Source organism: Salvelinus fontinalis, chromosome 4 (assembly GCF_029448725.1).
Source record: "Salvelinus fontinalis isolate EN_2023a chromosome 4, ASM2944872v1, whole genome shotgun sequence".
Classification (NCBI taxonomy): domain Eukaryota; kingdom Metazoa; phylum Chordata; class Actinopteri; order Salmoniformes; family Salmonidae; genus Salvelinus; species Salvelinus fontinalis.
The window spans coordinates 25,473,350-25,494,835 of NC_074668.1; the positions used below are offsets into that span (position 1 = coordinate 25,473,350).

The following is a 21,486-nucleotide window of genomic DNA, read 5'->3' on the forward strand; positions in this document are numbered from 1 at the left end:
CACACACCAGACACGCACACACCGGAAACACACACACACACCACACACCACAGACACATAACACACACACCACACACCAGAGACGCACACACACACAAACACACACACACACACACACAAACACACACACACACACACACACAAACACACACACACACACACACACACACACACACACACACACACACACACACACACACACACACACACACACACACACACACACACACACCACAGACCAGAGACGCACACACACACACACCACAGACCAGAGATGCACACACACACAAACACACACACACACACACACAAACACACACACACACACACACACACACACACACACACACACACACACACACACACACACACACACACACACACACACACACACACACACACACACACACAACACACACACCACACACCAGAGACGCACACACACACACCACAGACCAGAGATGCACACACACACACACACACACACACACACACACACACACACACACACACACACACACACACACACACACACACACACACACACACACACACACACACACACACACACACACACACCAGCCGGACACTGCAAAGGAAGGAGCTGGAGTCATGTCTTACTCTATATCATGCCTTTGTAGGAGAACGTTAATGTATAGCAGACGTTCAACCAGGTTGGTTTAGACGTTTTTCTATACTGTATGTGTGAAGGTAAAGTACAATTCAAAAGTTTGGACACACCTACTCATTCAAGGGTTTGTCTTTATTTTTACTGATTTCAACATTACAGAATAGGAGTGAGGACATCAAAACTATGAAATAACACGGAATCATGTAGTAACCAAAAAAGTGTTAAACAAATCAAAATATATTTTATATTTGAAATTCTTTAAAGTAGCCCCCCTTTGCCTTGATGACAGCTTTGCACACTGTTGGCATTCTCTCAACCAGCCTCAGCAGGAAAGCGTGTCCAACAATCTTGAAGGAATCCCTACATGTGCCGAGCACTTGTTGGCTGCTTTTCCTTCACTCTGCAGTCCAATTAATCTCAATTGGGTTGATGTCGGGTGAGTGTGGAGGCCAGGTCATCTGATGCAGCACTTGATCAAATAGCCCTTACACAGCCTGGAGGTGTGTTTTGGTTCATTGTCTTGTTGATAAACAAATGATAGTACCACTAAGCGCAAAGCAGATTGGATGGCGCTTTTCTGCAGAATGTTGTGGTAGCCATGCTGGTTAAGTGTGCCTTGAATTCTAAATAAATCACGGACAGTGTTACCAACAAAGCACCCCCACACCATCACACCTCCTCCTCCATGCTTCACGGTGCGAACCACACATGCGGAGATCATCCGTTCACTTACTCTGCATCTCACAAAGACACAGGAACCATAAATCTCAATTTCGGACTCGTCAGACCAAAGTACAGATTTCCACCGGTCTAATGTCCATTGCTCGTGTTTCTTGGCCCAAGCAAGTTTCTTCTTCTTATTGGTGTCCTTTAGTAGTGGTTTCTTTTCAGCAATTCGACCATGAAGGCCTGATTCACACAGTCTCATCTGAACAGTTGATGTTGAGATATGTCTGTTACTTGAACTCTGTGAGGCATTTATTTGGGCTGCAATTTCTGAGGCTGCTAACTCTCATGAACTTCTCTTCTTCAGCAGAGGTAACTCTGGGTCTTCCTTTCCTGTGGCAGTCCTCATGAGGGACAGTTTCATCATAGCGTTTGATGGATTTTGCGACTGCACTGTCAAAGTTGTTGAAATTTGACGCATTGACTGACCTTCATGTCTTAAAGTAATGATTGACTGTCATTTCTCTTTGCCTATTTCAGCTGTTCTCGTCATAATATGGACTTGGTCTTTTATCAAATAGAGCTATCTTCTGTATACCACCCCTACCTTGTCACAACACAACTGATTGGCTCAAATGCATTAAGAAGGAAAGAAATTCCACAAATTAACTTTTACCTTTTTGGTTACTACATGATTTCATATGTATAATTTCATAGTTTTGATGTATTCTCTATTATTCTACAATGTAGAATATAGTGAAAATAAAGAAAAACCAAGGACTGAGTAGGTGTGTCCAAACTTTTGACTGGTACTGTATATTTTGGTACAGCTCATGAATAGACAAAATAGAACTAAATTGTATTTGTTTGGAGAAGTACATTTTTCCTGTTTTGCTGAAATACACAGGGCTCAGTTTGATGAGGTCTGTTTGCTGAAATACACAGGGCTCAGTTTGATATGGTCTGTTTGCTGAAATACACAGGGCTCAGTTTGATATGGTCTGTTTGCTGAAATACACATTGCTCAGTATGATATGGTCTGTTTGCTGAAATACACAGGGCTCAGTTTGATATGGTCTGTTTGCTGAAATACCCAGGGCTCAGTATGATATGGTCTGTTTGCTGAAATACACAGGGCTCAGTTTGATATGGTCTGTTTGCTGAAATACACAGGGCTCAGTTTGATATGGTCTGTTTGCTGAAATACACAAGGCTCAGTTTGATATGGTCTGTTTGCTGAAATACACAAGGCTCAGTTTGATATGGTCTGTTTGCTGAAATACACAGGGCTCAGTTTGATATGGTCTGTTTGCTGAAATACCCAGGGCTCAGTATGATATGGTCTGTTTGCTGAAATACACAGGGCTCAGTTTGATATGGTCTGTTTGCTGAAATACACAAGGCTCAGTTTGATATGGTCTGTTTGCTGAAATACACAAGGCTCAGTTTGATATGGTCTGTTTGCTGAAATACACAGGGCTCAGTATGATATGGTCTGTTTGCTGAAATACACAGGGCTCAGTATGATATGGTCTGTTTGCTGAAATACACAGGGCTCAGTATGATATGGTCTGTTTGCTGAAATACACAGGGCTCAGTATGATATGGTCTGTTTGCTGAAATACACAGGGCTCAGTTTGATATGGTCTGTTTGCTCAAATACACAGGGCTCAGTATGATATGGTCTGTTTGCTGAAATACACAGGGCTCAGTTTGATATGGTCTGTTTGCTGAAATACACAGGGCTCAGTATGATATGGTCTGTTTGCTGAAATACACAGGGCTCAGTATGATATGGTCTGTTTGCTGAAATACACAGGGCTCAGTATGATATGGTCTGTTTGCTGAAATACACAGGGCTCAGTTTGATATGGTCTGTTTGCTCAAATACACAGGGCTCAGTATGATATGGTCTGTTTGCTAAAATACACAGGGCTCAGTTTAATATGGTCTGTTTGCTGAAATACACTGAGCTCAGTTTGATATGGTCTGTTTACTGAAATACACAGGGCTCAGTTTGATATGGTCTGTAGTGCTTAAGTGTAAAAAGACCTGAGTAATCATTGTTTTTCTGTGTGGTGGTACGGTACAGTAGATGAGTGAGTGCGGTTCCGTTTATGTTCTGGCGTTAGACTCTGTGTCTAGAGTGGGAGTGCTAGAGAGAGAACGCTATAGAATGCTGAGCTCCCACTCAACCAGTATGGTGTCAGCTCTCACTCAGCCAGTATAGTGTCAGCTCTCACTCAGCCAGTATAGTGTGAGCTCTCACTCAGCCAGTATAGTGTCAGCTCACACTCAGCCAGTATAGTGTCAGCTCTCACTCAGCTAGTATAGTGTCAGCTCTCACTCAGCCAGTATAGTGTCAGCTCACACTCAGCCAGTATAGTGTCAGCTCTCACTCAGCCAGTATAGTGTCAGCTCACACTCAGCCAGTATAGCGTCAGCTCTCACTCAGCCAGTATAGTGTCAGCTCACACTCACCCAGTATAGTGTGAGCTCTCACTCAGCCAGTATAGTGTCAGCTCACACTCAGCCAGTATAGTGTCAGCTCTCACTCAGCCAGTATAGTGTCAGCTCTCACTCAGCTAGTATAGTGTCAGCTCACACTCAGCCAGTATAGTGTCAGCTCTCACTCAGCCAGTATGGTGTCAGCTCACACTCAGCCAGTATAGTGTCAGCTCTCACTCAGCCAGTATAGTGTCAGCTCTCACTCAGCCAGTATAGTGTCAGCTCACACTCAGCCAGTATAGTGTCAGCTCTCACTCAGCCAGTATAGTGTCAGCTCTCACTCAGCCAGTATAGTGTCAGCTCTCACTCAGCCAGTATAGTGTCAGCTCACACTCAGCCAGTATTGTGTCAGCTCACACTCAGCCAGTATAGTGTCAGCTCTCACTCAGCTAGTATAGTGTCAGCTCTCACTCAGCCAGTATAGTGTCAGCTCTCACTCAGCCAGTATAGTGTCAGCTCACACTCAGCCAGTATAGTCAGCTCTCACTCAGCCAGTATAGTGTCAGCTCTCACTCAGCCTGTATAGTGTCAGCTCACACTCAGCCAGTATAGTCAGCTCTCACTCAGCCAGTATAGTGTCAGCTCTCACTCAGCCAGTATAGTGTCAGCTCTCACTCAGCCAGTATGGTGTCAGCTCTCACTCAGCCAGTATGGTGTCAGCTCTCACTCAGCCAGTATAGTGTGTGCTCTCACTCAGCCTGTATAGTGTCAGCTCTGACTCAGACAGTATGGTGTCAGCTCTCACTCAGCCAGTATAGTGTCAGCTCTCACTCAGCCAGTATAGTGTCAGCTCTCACTCAGCCAGTATAGTGTCAGCTCACACTCAGCCAGTATAGTGTCTGCTCTCACTCAGCCAGTATAGTGTCAGCTCACACTCAGCCAGTATGTGGTCAGCTCTCACTCATCCAGTATAGTGTGTGCTCTCACTCAGCCTGTATAGTGTCAGCTCTGACTCAGACAGTATGGTGTCAGCTCTCACTCAGCCAGTATAGTGTTAGCTCTCACTCAGCCAGTATAGTGTCAGCTCTCACTCAGCCAGTATAGTGTCAGCTCTCACCCAGCCAGTATGGTGTCATCTCTCACTCAGCCAGTATAGTGTCAGCTCTCACTCAGCCAGTATAGTGTCAGCTCTCACCCAGCCAGTATGGTGTCAGCTCTCACTCAGCCAGTATGGTATCAGCTCTCACTCAGCCAGTATGGTGTCAGCTCACACTCAGCCTGTATGGTGTCAGCGCTCACTCAGCCAGTATAGTGTCAGCTCACACTCAGCCAGTATGGTGTCAGCTCTCACTCAGCCAGTATGGTGTCAGCTCACACTCAGCCAGTATGGTGTCAGCGCTCACTCAGCCAGTATAGTGTCAGCTCACACTCAGCCAGTATAGTGTCAGCTCTCACTCAGCTAGTATAGTGTCAGCTCTCACTCAGCCAGTATAGTGTCAGCCCTCACTCAGCCAGTATAGTGTCAGCCCTCACTCAGCCAGTATAGTGTCAGCGCTCACTCAGCCCGTATAGTGTCAGCTCACGTAAGGATATTGAAATATTAAGACAGGTACTGGATTTTGCTTGTAAGTACTCCTGAATTATTGAAGATCATTCTTCCAATTCCCTTAACAGACCTTTATTAAAGACAGAGAAAGAGGTAGAAACATTTTTTTATATCTTAGCTGTGGTGCTAAATTATACATGAATTTCTATGTGTGTGCGCCTGGCATGCGTGAGCATGTGTGCATTGGGTTCTGGGGCTTTAAGGTGTAGGATGATGATCCACGGGGAGAGAAAGAGAGTCCAGTACAGTACAACACACCTGATCCAGCACACTAGTGTTAGGGCAGGGGTTGTAGAGGGAGGCAGCAGGAGGACAGGGAGTGGCTTTGTAGGTCAGTAGGGGGGAAGATGTTGAAGCTTTTTTTTATCAAGTCCTATAGTCTGTTAATACGGAGGACAGAGAAGGTGAGGACTTACACATCCACTATGTATCCGCCAACTCCTCAGCTGTTCCATGAGAGGCTTGGGAACATCTCTCATCAGCACTTTCCTGGATTAAAATGTACTTTATTCAACCAAACGTATAGCTTTATCATGGATATATCATCATTGACTGTACAAGGTGTGACCACCCAATGTATCAGCTGTTTAGTGTTTTAAAACCATATTTGCATTGTCAGTGAAAGTTTACCTTTAAAACTATAGCGATCTATTATAAATGCATTTGTTGCAGAAGTAATTCATTTTGAAAACCCATTTCTCCCATCCCATATTACAAGACTTTTTCTATGGACTTGAAATAATGAACGTTTGCATCCTTGAGTGTGATTAATATGCATTGTCGGAAAATATGTTAATATATAAGATATTTTCACATAGATTGCATTTTTTTCACATTTCAGTTATGTCTTTTCTACATTGATATTCTTCATCAAAAATAGGGATGTCGGAAGATGTTTTTACCATTTTTTGAAATTATGAGATATAAAGAGAAATAGGTCATATTTTTTATCTGTGCTTTATCTATACTTTCATAAAAGTGAACTATCAACCATTTAGTGTTAGTGAATTATGTCTCCTTAAGCATTTAATTTTCATAGGATCGGGATAATTTATGTTCGGGTTGCAAAAGACTCGGTACTACGCAGGTTTGGGGGAGCTCAATTCTGGAATTATGCTTTTTTTGTTAGGATGAGAGATAAGGTGTAGAGAGGGGAGCAATGAACAGCTGACTATGGAGGTGGAATAGGGGCATCTTGGAGTGGGGTGACAGGGTTAGGGGCATCTTGGAGTGGGGTGACAGGGTTAGGGGCATCTTGGAGTGGGGTGACAGGGTTAGGGGCATCTTGGAGTGGGGTGACAGGGTTAGGGGCATCTTGGAGTGGGGTGACGGGGTTAGGGGCATCTTGGAGTGGGGTGACATGGTTAGGGGCATCTTGGAGTGGGGTGACAGGGTTAGGGGCATCTTGGAGTGGGGTGACAGGGTTAGGGGCATCTTGGAGTGGGGGGACAGGGTTAGGGGCATCTTGGAGTGGGGTGACAGGGTTAGGGGCATCTTGGAGTGGGGTGACAGGGTTAGCGGCATCTTGGAGTGGGGTGACAGGGTTAGGGGCATCTTGGAGTGGGGTGACAGGGTTAGGGGCATATTGGAGTGGGGGGACAGGGTTAGGGGCATCTTGGAGTGGGGTGACAGGGTTCGGGGCATCTTGTAGTGGGGTGACAGGGTTAGCGGCATCTGGAGTGGGGTGACAGAGTTAGCGGTATCTTGGAGTGGGGTAACAGGGTTAGGGGCATCTTGTAGTGGGGTGACAGGGTTAGCGGTATCTTGGAGTGGGGTGACAGGGTTAGGGGCATCTTGGAGTGGGGTGACAGGGTTAGGGGCATTTTGGAGTGGGGTGACAGGGTTAGCGGCATCTTGGAGTGGGGTGACAGGGTTAGCGGCATCTTGGAGTGGGGTGAGAGGGTTAGCGGTATCTTGGAGTGGGGTGACAGGGTTAGCGTTATCTTGGAGTGGGGTGACATGTTTAGGGGCATCTTGGAGTGGGGTGACAGGGTTAGCGGCATCTTGGAGTGGGGTGACAGGGTAGGCGGTATCTTGGAGTGGGGTGACAGGGTTAGCTGCATCTTGGAGTGGGGTGACATGGTTAGGGGCATCTTGGAGTGGGGTGACAAGGTTAGCGGTATCTTGGAGTGGGGTGACAGGGTTAGCGGTATCTTGGAGTGGGGTGACAGGGTTAGCGGCATCTTGGAGTGGGGTGACAGGGTTAGCTGTATCTTGGAGTGGGGTGCAAGGGTTAGGGTTATCTTGGAGTGGGGTGACAGGGTTAGGGGCATCTTGGAGTGGGGTGACAGGGTTAGGGGCATCTTGGAGTGGGGTGACAGGGTTAGGGGCATCTTGGAGTGGAGTGACAGGGTTAGGGGCATCTTGGAGTTGGGTGACAGGGTTAGGGGCATCTTGGAGTGGGGGGACAGGGTTAGGGGCATCTTGGAGTGGGGTGACAGGGTTAGGGGCATCTTGGAGTGGGGTGACAGGGTTAGCGGCATCTTGGAGTGGGGTGACAGGGTTAGGGGCATCTTGGAGTGGGGTGACAGGGTTAGGGGCATATTGGAGTGGGGGGACAGGGTTAGGGGCATCTTGGAGTGGGGTGACAGGGTTCGGGGCATCTTGTAGTGGGGTGACAGGGTTAGCGGCATCTGGAGTGGGGTGACAGGGTTAGCGGTATCTTGGAGTGGGGTAACAGGGTTAGGGGCATCTTGTAGTGGGGTGACAGGGTTAGCGGTATCTTGGAGTGGGGTGACAGGGTTAGGGGCATCTTGGAGTGGGGTGACAGGGTTAGGGGCATTTTGGAGTGGGGTGACAGGGTTAGCGGCATCTTGGAGTGGGGTGACAGGGTTAGCGGCATCTTGGAGTGGGGTGAGAGGGTTAGCGGTATCTTGGAGTGGGGTGACAGGGTTAGCGTTATCTTGGAGTGGGGTGACATGGTTAGGGGCATCTTGGAGTGGGGTGACAGGGTTAGCGGCATCTTGGAGTGGGGTGACAGGGTTAGCGGTATCTTGGAGTGGGGTGACAGGGTTAGCGTTATCTTGGAGTGGGGTGACATGGTTAGGGGCATCTTGGAGTGGGGTGACAAGGTTAGCGGTATCTTGGAGTGGGGTGACAGGGTTAGCGGTATCTTGGAGTGGGGTGACAGGGTTAGCGGCATCTTGGAGTGGGGTGACAGGGTTAGCTGTATCTTGGAGTGGGGTGCAAGGGTTAGGGTTATCTTGGAGTGGGGTGACAGGGTTAGGGGCATCTTGGAGTGGGGTGACAGGGTTAGGGGCATCTTGGAGTGGGGTGACAGGGTTAGGGGCATCTTGGAGTGGGGTGACAGGGTTAGGGGCATCTTGGAGTGGGGTGACAGGGTTAGGGGCATCTTGGAGTGGGGTGACAGGGTTAGGGGCATCTTGGAGTGGGGTGACGGGGTTAGGGGCATCTTGGAGTGGGGTGACATGGTTAGGGGCATCTTGGAGTGGGGTGACAGGGTTAGGGGCATCTTGGAGTGGGGTGACAGGGTTAGGGGCATCTTGGAGTGGGGGGACAGGGTTAGGGGCATCTTGGAGTGGGGTGACAGGGTTAGGGGCATCTTGGAGTGGGGTGACAGGGTTAGCGGCATCTTGGAGTGGGGTGACAGGGTTAGGGGCATCTTGGAGTGGGGTGACAGGGTTAGGGGCATATTGGAGTGGGGGGACAGGGTTAGGGGCATCTTGGAGTGGGGTGACAGGGTTCGGGGCATCTTGTAGTGGGGTGACAGGGTTAGCGGCATCTGGAGTGGGGTGACAGAGTTAGCGGTATCTTGGAGTGGGGTAACAGGGTTAGGGGCATCTTGTAGTGGGGTGACAGGGTTAGCGGTATCTTGGAGTGGGGTGACAGGGTTAGGGGCATCTTGGAGTGGGGTGACAGGGTTAGGGGCATTTTGGAGTGGGGTGACAGGGTTAGCGGCATCTTGGAGTGGGGTGACAGGGTTAGCGGCATCTTGGAGTGGGGTGAGAGGGTTAGCGGTATCTTGGAGTGGGGTGACAGGGTTAGCGTTATCTTGGAGTGGGGTGACATGTTTAGGGGCATCTTGGAGTGGGGTGACAGGGTTAGCGGCATCTTGGAGTGGGGTGACAGGGTAGGCGGTATCTTGGAGTGGGGTGACAGGGTTAGCTGCATCTTGGAGTGGGGTGACATGGTTAGGGGCATCTTGGAGTGGGGTGACAAGGTTAGCGGTATCTTGGAGTGGGGTGACAGGGTTAGCGGTATCTTGGAGTGGGGTGACAGGGTTAGCGGCATCTTGGAGTGGGGTGACAGGGTTAGCTGTATCTTGGAGTGGGGTGCAAGGGTTAGGGTTATCTTGGAGTGGGGTGACAGGGTTAGGGGCATCTTGGAGTGGGGTGACAGGGTTAGGGGCATCTTGGAGTGGGGTGACAGGGTTAGGGGCATCTTGGAGTGGAGTGACAGGGTTAGGGGCATCTTGGAGTTGGGTGACAGGGTTAGGGGCATCTTGGAGTGGGGGGACAGGGTTAGGGGCATCTTGGAGTGGGGTGACAGGGTTAGGGGCATCTTGGAGTGGGGTGACAGGGTTAGCGGCATCTTGGAGTGGGGTGACAGGGTTAGGGGCATCTTGGAGTGGGGTGACAGGGTTAGGGGCATATTGGAGTGGGGGGACAGGGTTAGGGGCATCTTGGAGTGGGGTGACAGGGTTCGGGGCATCTTGTAGTGGGGTGACAGGGTTAGCGGCATCTGGAGTGGGGTGACAGGGTTAGCGGTATCTTGGAGTGGGGTAACAGGGTTAGGGGCATCTTGTAGTGGGGTGACAGGGTTAGCGGTATCTTGGAGTGGGGTGACAGGGTTAGGGGCATCTTGGAGTGGGGTGACAGGGTTAGGGGCATTTTGGAGTGGGGTGACAGGGTTAGCGGCATCTTGGAGTGGGGTGACAGGGTTAGCGGCATCTTGGAGTGGGGTGAGAGGGTTAGCGGTATCTTGGAGTGGGGTGACAGGGTTAGCGTTATCTTGGAGTGGGGTGACATGGTTAGGGGCATCTTGGAGTGGGGTGACAGGGTTAGCGGCATCTTGGAGTGGGGTGACAGGGTTAGCGGTATCTTGGAGTGGGGTGACAGGGTTAGCGTTATCTTGGAGTGGGGTGACATGGTTAGGGGCATCTTGGAGTGGGGTGACAAGGTTAGCGGTATCTTGGAGTGGGGTGACAGGGTTAGCGGTATCTTGGAGTGGGGTGACAGGGTTAGCGGCATCTTGGAGTGGGGTGACAGGGTTAGCTGTATCTTGGAGTGGGGTGCAAGGGTTAGGGTTATCTTGGAGTGGGGTGACAGGGTTAGGGGCATCTTGGAGTGGGGTGACAGGGTTAGGGGCATCTTGGAGTGGGGTGACAGGGTTAGGGGCATCTTGGAGTGGGGTGACAGGGTTAGGGGCATCTTGGAGTGGGGTGACAGGGTTAGGGGCATCTTGGAGTGGGGTGACGGGGTTAGGGGCATCTTGGAGTGGGGTGACATGGTTAGGGGCATCTTGGAGTGGGGTGACAGGGTTAGGGGCATCTTGGAGTGGGGTGACAGGGTTAGGGGCATCTTGGAGTGGGGGGACAGGGTTAGGGGCATCTTGGAGTGGGGTGACAGGGTTAGGGGCATCTTGGAGTGGGGTGACAGGGTTAGCGGCATCTTGGAGTGGGGTGACAGGGTTAGGGGCATCTTGGAGTGGGGTGACAGGGTTAGGGGCATATTGGAGTGGGGGGACAGGGTTAGGGGCATCTTGGAGTGGGGTGACAGGGTTCGGGGCATCTTGTAGTGGGGTGACAGGGTTAGCGGCATCTGGAGTGGGGTGACAGGGTTAGCGGTATCTTGGAGTGGGGTAACAGGGTTAGGGGCATCTTGTAGTGGGGTGACAGGGTTAGCGGTATCTTGGAGTGGGGTGACAGGGTTAGGGGCATCTTGGAGTGGGGTGACAGGGTTAGGGGCATTTTGGAGTGGGGTGACAGGGTTAGCGGCATCTTGGAGTGGGGTGACAGGGTTAGCGGCATCTTGGAGTGGGGTGAGAGGGTTAGCGGTATCTTGGAGTGGGGTGACAGGGTTAGCGTTATCTTGGAGTGGGGTGACATGTTTAGGGGCATCTTGGAGTGGGGTGACAGGGTTAGCGGCATCTTGGAGTGGGGTGACAGGGTAGGCGGTATCTTGGAGTGGGGTGACAGGGTTAGCTGCATCTTGGAGTGGGGTGACATGGTTAGGGGCATCTTGGAGTGGGGTGACAAGGTTAGCGGTATCTTGGAGTGGGGTGACAGGGTTAGCGGTATCTTGGAGTGGGGTGACAGGGTTAGCGGCATCTTGGAGTGGGGTGACAGGGTTAGCTGTATCTTGGAGTGGGGTGCAAGGGTTAGGGTTATCTTGGAGTGGGGTGACAGGGTTAGGGGCATCTTGGAGTGGGGTGACAGGGTTAGGGGCATCTTGGAGTGGGGTGACAGGGTTAGGGGCATCTTGGAGTGGAGTGACAGGGTTAGGGGCATCTTGGAGTTGGGTGACAGGGTTAGGGGCATCTTGGAGTGGGGGGACAGGGTTAGGGGCATCTTGGAGTGGGGTGACAGGGTTAGGGGCATCTTGGAGTGGGGTGACAGGGTTAGCGGCATCTTGGAGTGGGGTGACAGGGTTAGGGGCATCTTGGAGTGGGGTGACAGGGTTAGGGGCATATTGGAGTGGGGGGACAGGGTTAGGGGCATCTTGGAGTGGGGTGACAGGGTTCGGGGCATCTTGTAGTGGGGTGACAGGGTTAGCGGCATCTGGAGTGGGGTGACAGGGTTAGCGGTATCTTGGAGTGGGGTAACAGGGTTAGGGGCATCTTGTAGTGGGGTGACAGGGTTAGCGGTATCTTGGAGTGGGGTGACAGGGTTAGGGGCATCTTGGAGTGGGGTGACAGGGTTAGGGGCATTTTGGAGTGGGGTGACAGGGTTAGCGGCATCTTGGAGTGGGGTGACAGGGTTAGCGGCATCTTGGAGTGGGGTGAGAGGGTTAGCGGTATCTTGGAGTGGGGTGACAGGGTTAGCGTTATCTTGGAGTGGGGTGACATGGTTAGGGGCATCTTGGAGTGGGGTGACAGGGTTAGCGGCATCTTGGAGTGGGGTGACAGGGTTAGCGGTATCTTGGAGTGGGGTGACAGGGTTAGCGTTATCTTGGAGTGGGGTGACATGGTTAGGGGCATCTTGGAGTGGGGTGACAAGGTTAGCGGTATCTTGGAGTGGGGTGACAGGGTTAGCGGTATCTTGGAGTGGGGTGACAGGGTTAGCGGCATCTTGGAGTGGGGTGACAGGGTTAGCTGTATCTTGGAGTGGGGTGCAAGGGTTAGGGTTATCTTGGAGTGGGGTGACAGGGTTAGGGGCATCTTGGAGTGGGGTGACAGGGTTAGGGGCATCTTGGAGTGGGGTGACAGGGTTAGGGGCATCTTGGAGTGGGGTGACAGGGTTAGGGGCATCTTGGAGTTGGGTGACAGTGTTAGGGGCATCTTGGAGTGGGGTGACAGGGTTAGAAGCATCTTGGAGTGGGGTGACAGGGTTAGGGGCATCTTGGAGTGGGGTGACGGGGTTAGGGGCATCTTGGAGTGGGGTGACATGGTTAGGGGCATCTTGGAGTGGGGTGACAGGGTTAGGGGCATCTTGGAGTGGGGTGACGGGGTGAGGGGCATCTTGGAGTGGGGTGACATGGTTAGCGGTATCTTGGATTGGGGTGACAGGGTTAGCGGTATCTTGGAGTGGGGTGACAGGGTTAGCAGCATCTTGGAGTGGGGTGACAGGGTTAGCGGTATCTTGGAGTGGGGTGACAGGGTTAGCGGCATCTTGGAGTGGGGTGACAGGGTTGGCGGTATCTTGGAGTGGGGTGACAGGGTTAGCGGTATCTTGGAGTGGGGTGACAGGGTTAGCGGCATCTTGGAGTGGGGTGACAGGGTTAGCGGCATCTTGGAGTGGGGTGACAGGGTTAGCTGCATCTTGGAGTGGGGTGACAGGGTTAGGGGTATCTTGGAGTGGGGTGACAGGGTTAGCGGTATCTTGGAGTGGGGTGACAGGGTTGGCGGTATCTTGGAGTGGGGTGACAGGGTTGGCGGTATCTTGGAGTGGGGTGACAGGGTTAGCGGCATCTTGGAGTGGGGTGACAGGGTTAGGGGTATCTTGGAGTGGGGTGACAGGGTTAGGGGTATCTTGGAGTGGGGTGACAGGGTTAGCGGCATCTTGGAGTGGGGTGACAGGGTTAGGGGTATCTTGGAGTGGGGTGACAGGGTTAGCGGCATCTTGGAGTGGGGTGACAGGGTTAGGGGTATCTTGGAGTGGGGTGACAGGGTTAGCGGCATCTTGGAGTGGGGTGACAGGGTTAGCGGCTCATGGTGTGGGGTGACAGGGTTTGGGGCATCTTGGAGTGGGGTGACAGGGTTTGGGGCATCTTGGAGTGGGGTGACAGGGTTAGCGGCATCTTGGAGTGGGGTGACAGGGTTAGCGGCATCTTGGAGTGGGGTGACAGGGTTAGCGGCTCATGGTGTGGCTGGTCAGGTGCTGGGTTGAGGGTGTGAAGGTGAAGGTGAAGGGGAAGGTCATTTTAACTAATTGTGCTTGAAACAGAAAGTGACCTCAGGCCTGTGGATTATGGATGAATGGCGTGGAGAGGGAACGTTGTGACAGCCGATACTCATCTTCATCATCCTCAGATGAAGATGGCCCTGTCCCAGCCCAGGGTTCAGGGGTCCTGTTTTGTCACCATGGCCGTCCATTTAAGGCTTTCTTCTTTTGCATTAGCTGTCATAGTATCTTACGTATGGGTCTGTGTGTTATTGCTTTCCTGTTTATGTGTATTATGCGATATGCAAGTGTGTGTGCAAGTGTCATTGCATGCCTCTGCTACATAAGTTCCTACGTTTTTCTCTCTATCGATCTTCAATTCTCTCTCTCTCTCTCTCTCTCTCTTTTCAATTTTCTCTCTTTCTCTCTCTCTCTCTCCCTCTCTCTCCCTCTCTCTCCCTCTCTCTCGCTCTCTCTCGCTCTCTCTCTCTCTCTCTCTCTCTCTCTCTCTCTCCCTCTCTCTCTCTTTTCAATTTTCTCTCTTTCTCTCTCTCTGTGCAGGTCTTTGTTCTGGTGGTGTGGAACTTTGAACTCTACATGATTCCTCTGGTTCTGTTGCTGCCGCTGGCCTGGAACTATATCCTCATCTCTTCGGGGAAGGACACCAGGCAAGATGTGGTGAGTGTCCCTGTCATGTATCCCTATGCTGGTCTGCCCCCTTAATTGTCCCATACGGCAAGCGTTTTCCGTTTCACACACATTTCTGTCAATCATTTATTTCATCTCATTTCAATAGATATGGATTTAATTATAAATATAATGACAGATTTACTATGGGAAATAGATACAAAACCCCTACATAGAAAACATACAATGTATTTGTTCTTAGACACCATTATTATAAATGCATTTAAACAAAATCATTTGTAAAGAAATTCAGTAAACTTGGAGGTAACAGGAAGGGACTAAGGAGTGGACTTATTTAATTGGCATCTTCCCTCTGGATATAGTAAAGAAGAATTAAATAATAAAAAGAATCCCAAAATAATACAACCAAGAAATAGACACTGAGGGAAATTCTGTCTACTGCGTTTCTGAATGAGAAATGCCAAGTGCCTTGAACTTTGAAGAATCGCGCCCAAATTCTTCCTTTGCATATTTTGAGGCAAAGAGAGGACATAATAGCTTGTCACCTTGAGCAACGTTATGCCACTTACCTGGTTGTATATTTATTTAATTCATGTATTTTTTATCTCTTATTCCAATTAAACAGTGTCAAAGCAATGTCACGGAGAAGTGGACATGTTTTAATCATTGCCGAGGTGCACCTGGAGAGTCGTGAGAGAGTGGTGCGAGCGTGTACAATGAAGTGATTCATTTTAATAAGTGTGTTTCCAGACTACCTTAGAATGCACAGGGAAGAGTCTGCATTTCCCTCTCAGTGCAGAATATGTGGGATTTGGAACAGATAGCCGTTAAAACTATGAAAACAACAAGTAGAAGGAATTTCTCATGGCCTTGAATTGGAAATATATAGTGCAGGATTTAATGAATGTTGCTGTGAATCTACTAGTTTTAGTATTACCAGAGAATTAGGAATTTATTGGACGCTGTTTCATGTTTTCTACAGCAACACTCATGGTAGATGAAGAGGAAAAGCAGCCATAGATGTGTTTTTCAGCCATAGATGTGTTTTTCAGCCATAGATGTGTTTTTCAGGCATATATGTGTTTTTCAGACATAGATGTGTTTTTCAGCCATATATGTGTTTTTCAGCCATAGATGTGTTTTTCAGGCATATATGTGTTTTTCAGACATAGATGTGTTTTTCAGCCATATATGTGTTTTTCAGCCATAGATGTGTTTTTCAGGCATATATGTGTTTTTCAGCCATATATGTGTTTTTCAGCCATAGATGTGTTTTTCAGCCATATATGTGTTTTTCAGCCATAGATGTGTTTTTCAGCCATAGATGTGTTTTTCAGCCATAGATGTGTTTTTCAGCCATAGATGTGTTTTTCAGCCATATATGTGTTTTTCAGGCATATATGTGTTTTTCAGCCATAGATGTGTTTTTCAGCCATAGATGTGTTTTTCAGCCATAGATGTGTTTTTCAGGCATATATGTGTTTTTCAGACATAGATGTGTTTTTCAGACATAGATGTGTTTTTCAGCCATATATGTGTTTTTCAGCCATATATGTGTTTTTCAGCCATAGATGTGTTTTTCAGCCATATATGTGTTTTTCAGGCATATATGTGTTTTTCAGCCATAGATGTGTTTTTCAGCCATAGATGTGTTTTTCAGCCATATATGTGTTTTTCAGCCATAGATGTGTTTTTCAGGCATATATGTGTTTTTCAGCCATAGATGTGTTTTTCAGCCATATATGTGTTTTTCAGGCATATATGTGTTTTTCAGGCATATATGTGTTTTTCAGGCAAAAATGTGTTTTTCAGGCATATATGTGTTTTTCAGCCATAGATGTGTTTTTCAGCCATATATGTGTTTTTCAGCCATAGATGTGTTTTTCAGCCATAGATGTGTTTTTCAGCCATATATGTGTTTTTCAGGCATATATGTGTTTTTCAGGCATATATGTGTTTTTCAGGCATATATGTGTTTTTCAGGCATATATGTGTTTTTCAGGCATATATGTGTTTTTCAGGCACACAGTAGATGTGTTTTGCCAGTGCAGACATTGTAGCTGGGTCACAATTAATAGCAACCAATAAATGTATTTTTCAACAGAAGGTAGTGGAAGGTATCTCTTTTAAAAATGGAAAGGACACATACATAACAGTATACACATCTTGGAGCATAGCCGCTAGTGTATTTCTGCGTTTCGCCTCTGTGTCAATGCTCTGTACATGTCCCCCTGTAGATGGCGGCATTGCTTGACCAAAAACATTAGACACAAAAAAAAGGATTTCATTATTTATTTACCTCCATAGCTGTAATGGTGGGGCTGGAGGGACTAGATGGTGGAGGGTTAATAGTAGAGCTGGGGATGGGGTCCGCTCTCCGCCACAGTAAACAAACACACAGGTCTGCTTCCCATTAGTCCAAGCCACAGTTTTAGCCTCAATTCCATGATGAGCCATACCACTCCACTCACACACAGTCCCTAAAAGAAGGGAAGTTTGTGTATTATCAACTCCGGGGATGGAGTGTGTGTGTGTGTGTGTGTGTGTGTGTGTGTGTGTGTGTGTGTGTGTGTGTGTGTGTGTGTGTGTGTGTGTGTGTGTGTGTGTGTGTGTGTGTGTGTGTGTGTGTGTGTGTGTGTGTGTGTGTGTGTGTGTGTGTGTGTGTGTGTGTGTGTGTAAGTGCGTGTCTTTGTGCTTGTGTCTGCATGAGTGTGTGTGCTTTGTGCATTTGTTAGTGTGTGTGCTTGTTTGTTATGTAGGTAGTGTACTGTATATACAGGAACATTTGTTTAATTGTTTAACATTTATCCCCACCTTACTTCTTAGATCGTTGCACTGCGGGAACATGCACTATAGCTGGCACAAAAGATGTGGTCTGTAGAAAATCAGCAGTCTCTTGTCTTGGCGTGTGATATTAGTTGCTGAGGATAGGTGAAACTGAATGTGATGAGGCTGCCCCACCTCCTCTGTTCCTCTCTTTGTGATGGTTGAGGAGCTGTGACATGTTGTAAGGGTCATTCTAGGAGTTTATCACCCTGCATCTCCCACCCGGGCTCGGATGCTGTCTTCACACTGTCAGTCAGACAGACAGACAGGCGGGCAGGTGGGCAGGCAGGCAGTCATTTCACCTTCTAGTAATATGAGCCCTCTACAGAGTCACACACAGCAGTCACAACCAACCAGACAGTAGTACACATCTGGGAGAGCGACAGAGAGACGGACTGTGGGCTGTGTGTGAAAGCTGTGTGGGCTGTGTGTGAAAGAAACAGTTTAAGGGAATGAGAATGTTATATGAAAAGCATGCTAAACAAACAGGCATGCGCCAAGCTCTTCATGCATACAACAACTGGTGTGTCTGTTTGTTTTGAGTCAGTGTTTCCCATTCTGTGGGGGGGACAAACAGTCAGTGTATTTCTACATGCTGTAATTTTCACCTCAGGGTCACTGGTGCTCTTAGGTCAGTTCTCCCTAGCCAGGCCTGAACCTTGGCCAGTAGACATGCTGAATAGAAAAGCTGACCTTAGACCAGCTTTTAAAGGCCTGGTGTAGCAACAATGTCACTGACCCCTGCTTTTAAACTGTCGTCCTCTGACCTCTAACCCTGTTATCATGTCTGTCAACTGTTGCACCATTAGGTGACCTGTGTGTGACCCTCTCCAAGGCTGTGTGTACTTGTTATGGAGGGAAGTTATGATTTACATAGCAGGCACTGCTGGGCCATGTGAGCTATGACAGGAGAGGTGGAGGGAGAGATTCAAGTTGTGGAGACAGGGTCTTAAGACGTCATTACAGCTACAGACAGTTAGTCTGACCAATGCCACAGCATCGTTGTTTGCCATTCGCATTGCAGTTGAACAATTATGGAACTTGTAGTTACTTAAAAATGGAAAGCTGTTCAAGCTTACAAACTGGCCCTCTGCTTTTTATTAGAGACCCCTACTGTGGGGCGGTGTTAGTGTACCCCTCCATGTAGACTAGTGTCTGTAGACAAAGATAGGATGACAGCACCTACAATACCACCAGCACCACTAATACCAGCACCACTACCATCAGCACCTACAATTCCACCGGCACCACGAATACCAGCATCACTCTAACCAGCACCAATATCACCACGACCACCAGCATCACTATCACCAGCACCACTACTACCAGCACCACTACCACCAGCACCACTACTAACAGCACCACTCTAACCAGCACCAATACCACCAGCACCAATATCACAGGCACCAATATCACCAGTACCACCCCTACCAGCACCAATACTACCAGCACCACTCTCACCTGCACCAATCCCACCAGCACCAATAACACCAGCACCAATACCAGCACCAATACCACAATCAATCAATCAATTTTATTTTATATAGCCCTTCGTACATCAGATAATATCTCGAAGTGCTGTACAGAAACCCAGCCTAAAACCCCAAACAGCTAGAATGCAGGTGTAGAAGCACGGTGGCTAGGAAAAACTCCCTAGAAAGGCCAAAACCTAGGAAGAAACCTAGAGAGGAACCAGGCTATGAGGGGTGGCCAGTCCTCTTCTGGCTGTGCCGGGTGGAGATTATAACAGAACTATGCCAAGATGTTCAAAAATGTTCATAAGTGACAAGCATGGTCAAATAATAATCATGAATAATTTTCAGTTGGCTTTTCATAGCTGATCATTAAGAGTTGAAAAACAACAGGTCTGGGACAGGTGGCGGTTCCATAACCGCAGGCAGAACAGCTGAAACTGGAATAGCAGCAAGGCCAGGCGGACTGGGGACAGCAAGGAGTCACCACGGGCGGCAGTCCCGACGCATGGTCCTAGGGCCCAGGTCCTCCGAGAGAAAGAAAGAGAGAAGGAGAAAATTAGAGAGAGCCAAGATTTTCAAAATGTTCATAAATGACAAGCATGGTCAAATAATAATCAGGAATAAATCTCAGTTGGCTTTTCATAGCCGATCATTAAGAGTTGAAAACAGCAGGTCTGGGACAGGTAGGGGTTCCATAACCGCAGGCAGAAGAGTTGAAACTGGAATAGCAGCAGGGCCAGGCGGACTGGGGGCAGCAAGGAGTCACCACGGCCGGTAGTCCCGACGTATGGTCCTAGGGCTCAGGTCCTCCGAGAGAAAGAGAGAAGGAGAAAATTAGAGAGAGCCAAGATTTTCAAAATGTTCAAGGCAGAAACAGTTGAAACTGGAATAACAGCAAGGCCGGGCGGACTGGGGACAGCAAGGTGTCAGCATGCCCGGTAGTCCTGACGTATGGTCCTAGGGCTCAGGTTCTCAGAGAGAAAGAGAGAACGAGAGAATTAGAGAGAGCATACTTAAATTCACACAGGACACTGGATAAGACAGGAGAAGTATTCCAGGTATAACCAACAGACCCTAGCCCCCCGACACATAAACTACTGCAGCATAAATACTGGAGGCTGAGACAGGAGCGGTCAGGAGACACTGTGGCCCCATCCGAAGAAACCCCCGGACAGGGCCAAACAGGAAGGATATAACCCCACCCACTCTGCCAAAGCACAGCCCCCACACCACTAGAGGGATATCCTCAACCACCAACTTACAATCCTGAGACAAGGCCGAGTATAGCCCACAAAGGTCTCCATCACAGCACAACCAAGGGGGGGCGCCAACCCAGACAGGAAGTTCACGTCAGTAACTCAACCCACTCAAGTGACGCACCCCTCCTAGGGACGGCATGAAAGAGCACCAGCAAGCCAGTGACTCAGCCCCAGTAACAGGGTTAGAGGCAGAGAATCCTAGTGGAGAGAGGGGAACCGGCCCTGGAGAGACAGCAAGGGCGGTTCGTTGCTCCAGAGCCTTTCCGTTCACCTTCACACTCCTGGGCCAGACTACACTCAATCATATGACCTACTGAAGAGATAAGTCTTCAGTGAAGACTTAAAGGTTGAGACTGAGTCTGCGTCTCTCACATGGGTAGGCAGACTGTTCCATAAAAATGGAGATCTATAGGAGAAAGCCCTGCCTCCAGCTGTTTGCTTAGAAATTTTAGGGACAATTAGGAGGCCTGCGTCTTGTGACCGTAGCGTACGTGTAGGTATGTACGGCAGGACCAACTCGGAAAGATAGGTAGGAGCAAGCCCATGTAACGCTTTAAAGGTTAACAGTAAAACCTTGAAATCAGCCCTTGCCTTAACGGGAAGCCAGTGTAGGGAAGCTAGCACTGGAGTAATATGATCAAATTTCTTGGTTCTAGTCAGGATTCTAGCAGCCGTATTTAGCACTAACTGAAGTTTATTTAGTGCTTTATCCGGGTAGCCGGAAAGTAGAGCATTGCAGTAGTCTAACCTAGAAGTAACAAATGCATGGATTAATTTTTCTGCATCATTTTTGGACAGAAAATTTCTGATTTTTGCAATGTTACGTAGATGGAAAAAAGCTGTCCTTGAAACAGTCTTGATATGTTCGTCAAAAGAGAGATCAGGGTCAAGAGTAACGCCGAGGTCCTTCACAGTTTTATTTGAGACGACTTTACAACCATCAAGATGAATTGTCAGATTTAACAGAAGATCTCTTTGTTTCTTGGGACCTAGAACAAGCATCTCTGTTTTGTCCGAGTTTAAAAGTAGAAAGTTTTCAGCCATCCACTTCCTTATGTCTGAAACACAGGCTTCTAGCGAGGGCAATTTTGGGGCTTCACCATGTTTCATTGAAATGTACAGCTGTGTGTCATCCGCATAGCAGTGAAAGTTAACATTATGTTTTCGAATAACATCCCCAAGAGGTAAAATATATAGTGAAAACAATAGTGGTCCTAAAACGGAACCTTGAGGAACACCGAAATGTACAGTTGATTTGTCAGAGGACAGACCATTCACAGAGACAAACTGATATCTTTCCGACAGGTAAGATCTAAACCAGGCCAGAACTTGTCCGTGTAGACCAATTTGGGTTTCCAGTCTCTCCAAAAGAATGTGGTGATCGATGGTGTCAAAGGCAGCACTAAGGTCTAGTAGCACGAGGACAG

The 21,486-nt window shown here is 48.7% G+C and overlaps 1 protein-coding gene across 7 annotated transcripts in view; it reads left to right on the forward strand.

Moving 5' to 3' along the window:
• The window catches only part of LOC129853431 (multiple C2 and transmembrane domain-containing protein 1-like), a 247,599-nt gene that overhangs the window by 177,361 nt on the left and 48,752 nt on the right, over nt 1-21,486 (forward strand). For all 7 annotated transcript variants that reach the window (XM_055919458.1, XM_055919459.1, XM_055919461.1 and 4 more), the window contains one exon: nt 14,413-14,529. In XM_055919458.1, coding sequence (XP_055775433.1) covers nt 14,413-14,529 — 117 coding nt within the window. The remainder of the gene's footprint in view (nt 1-14,412; nt 14,530-21,486) is intronic.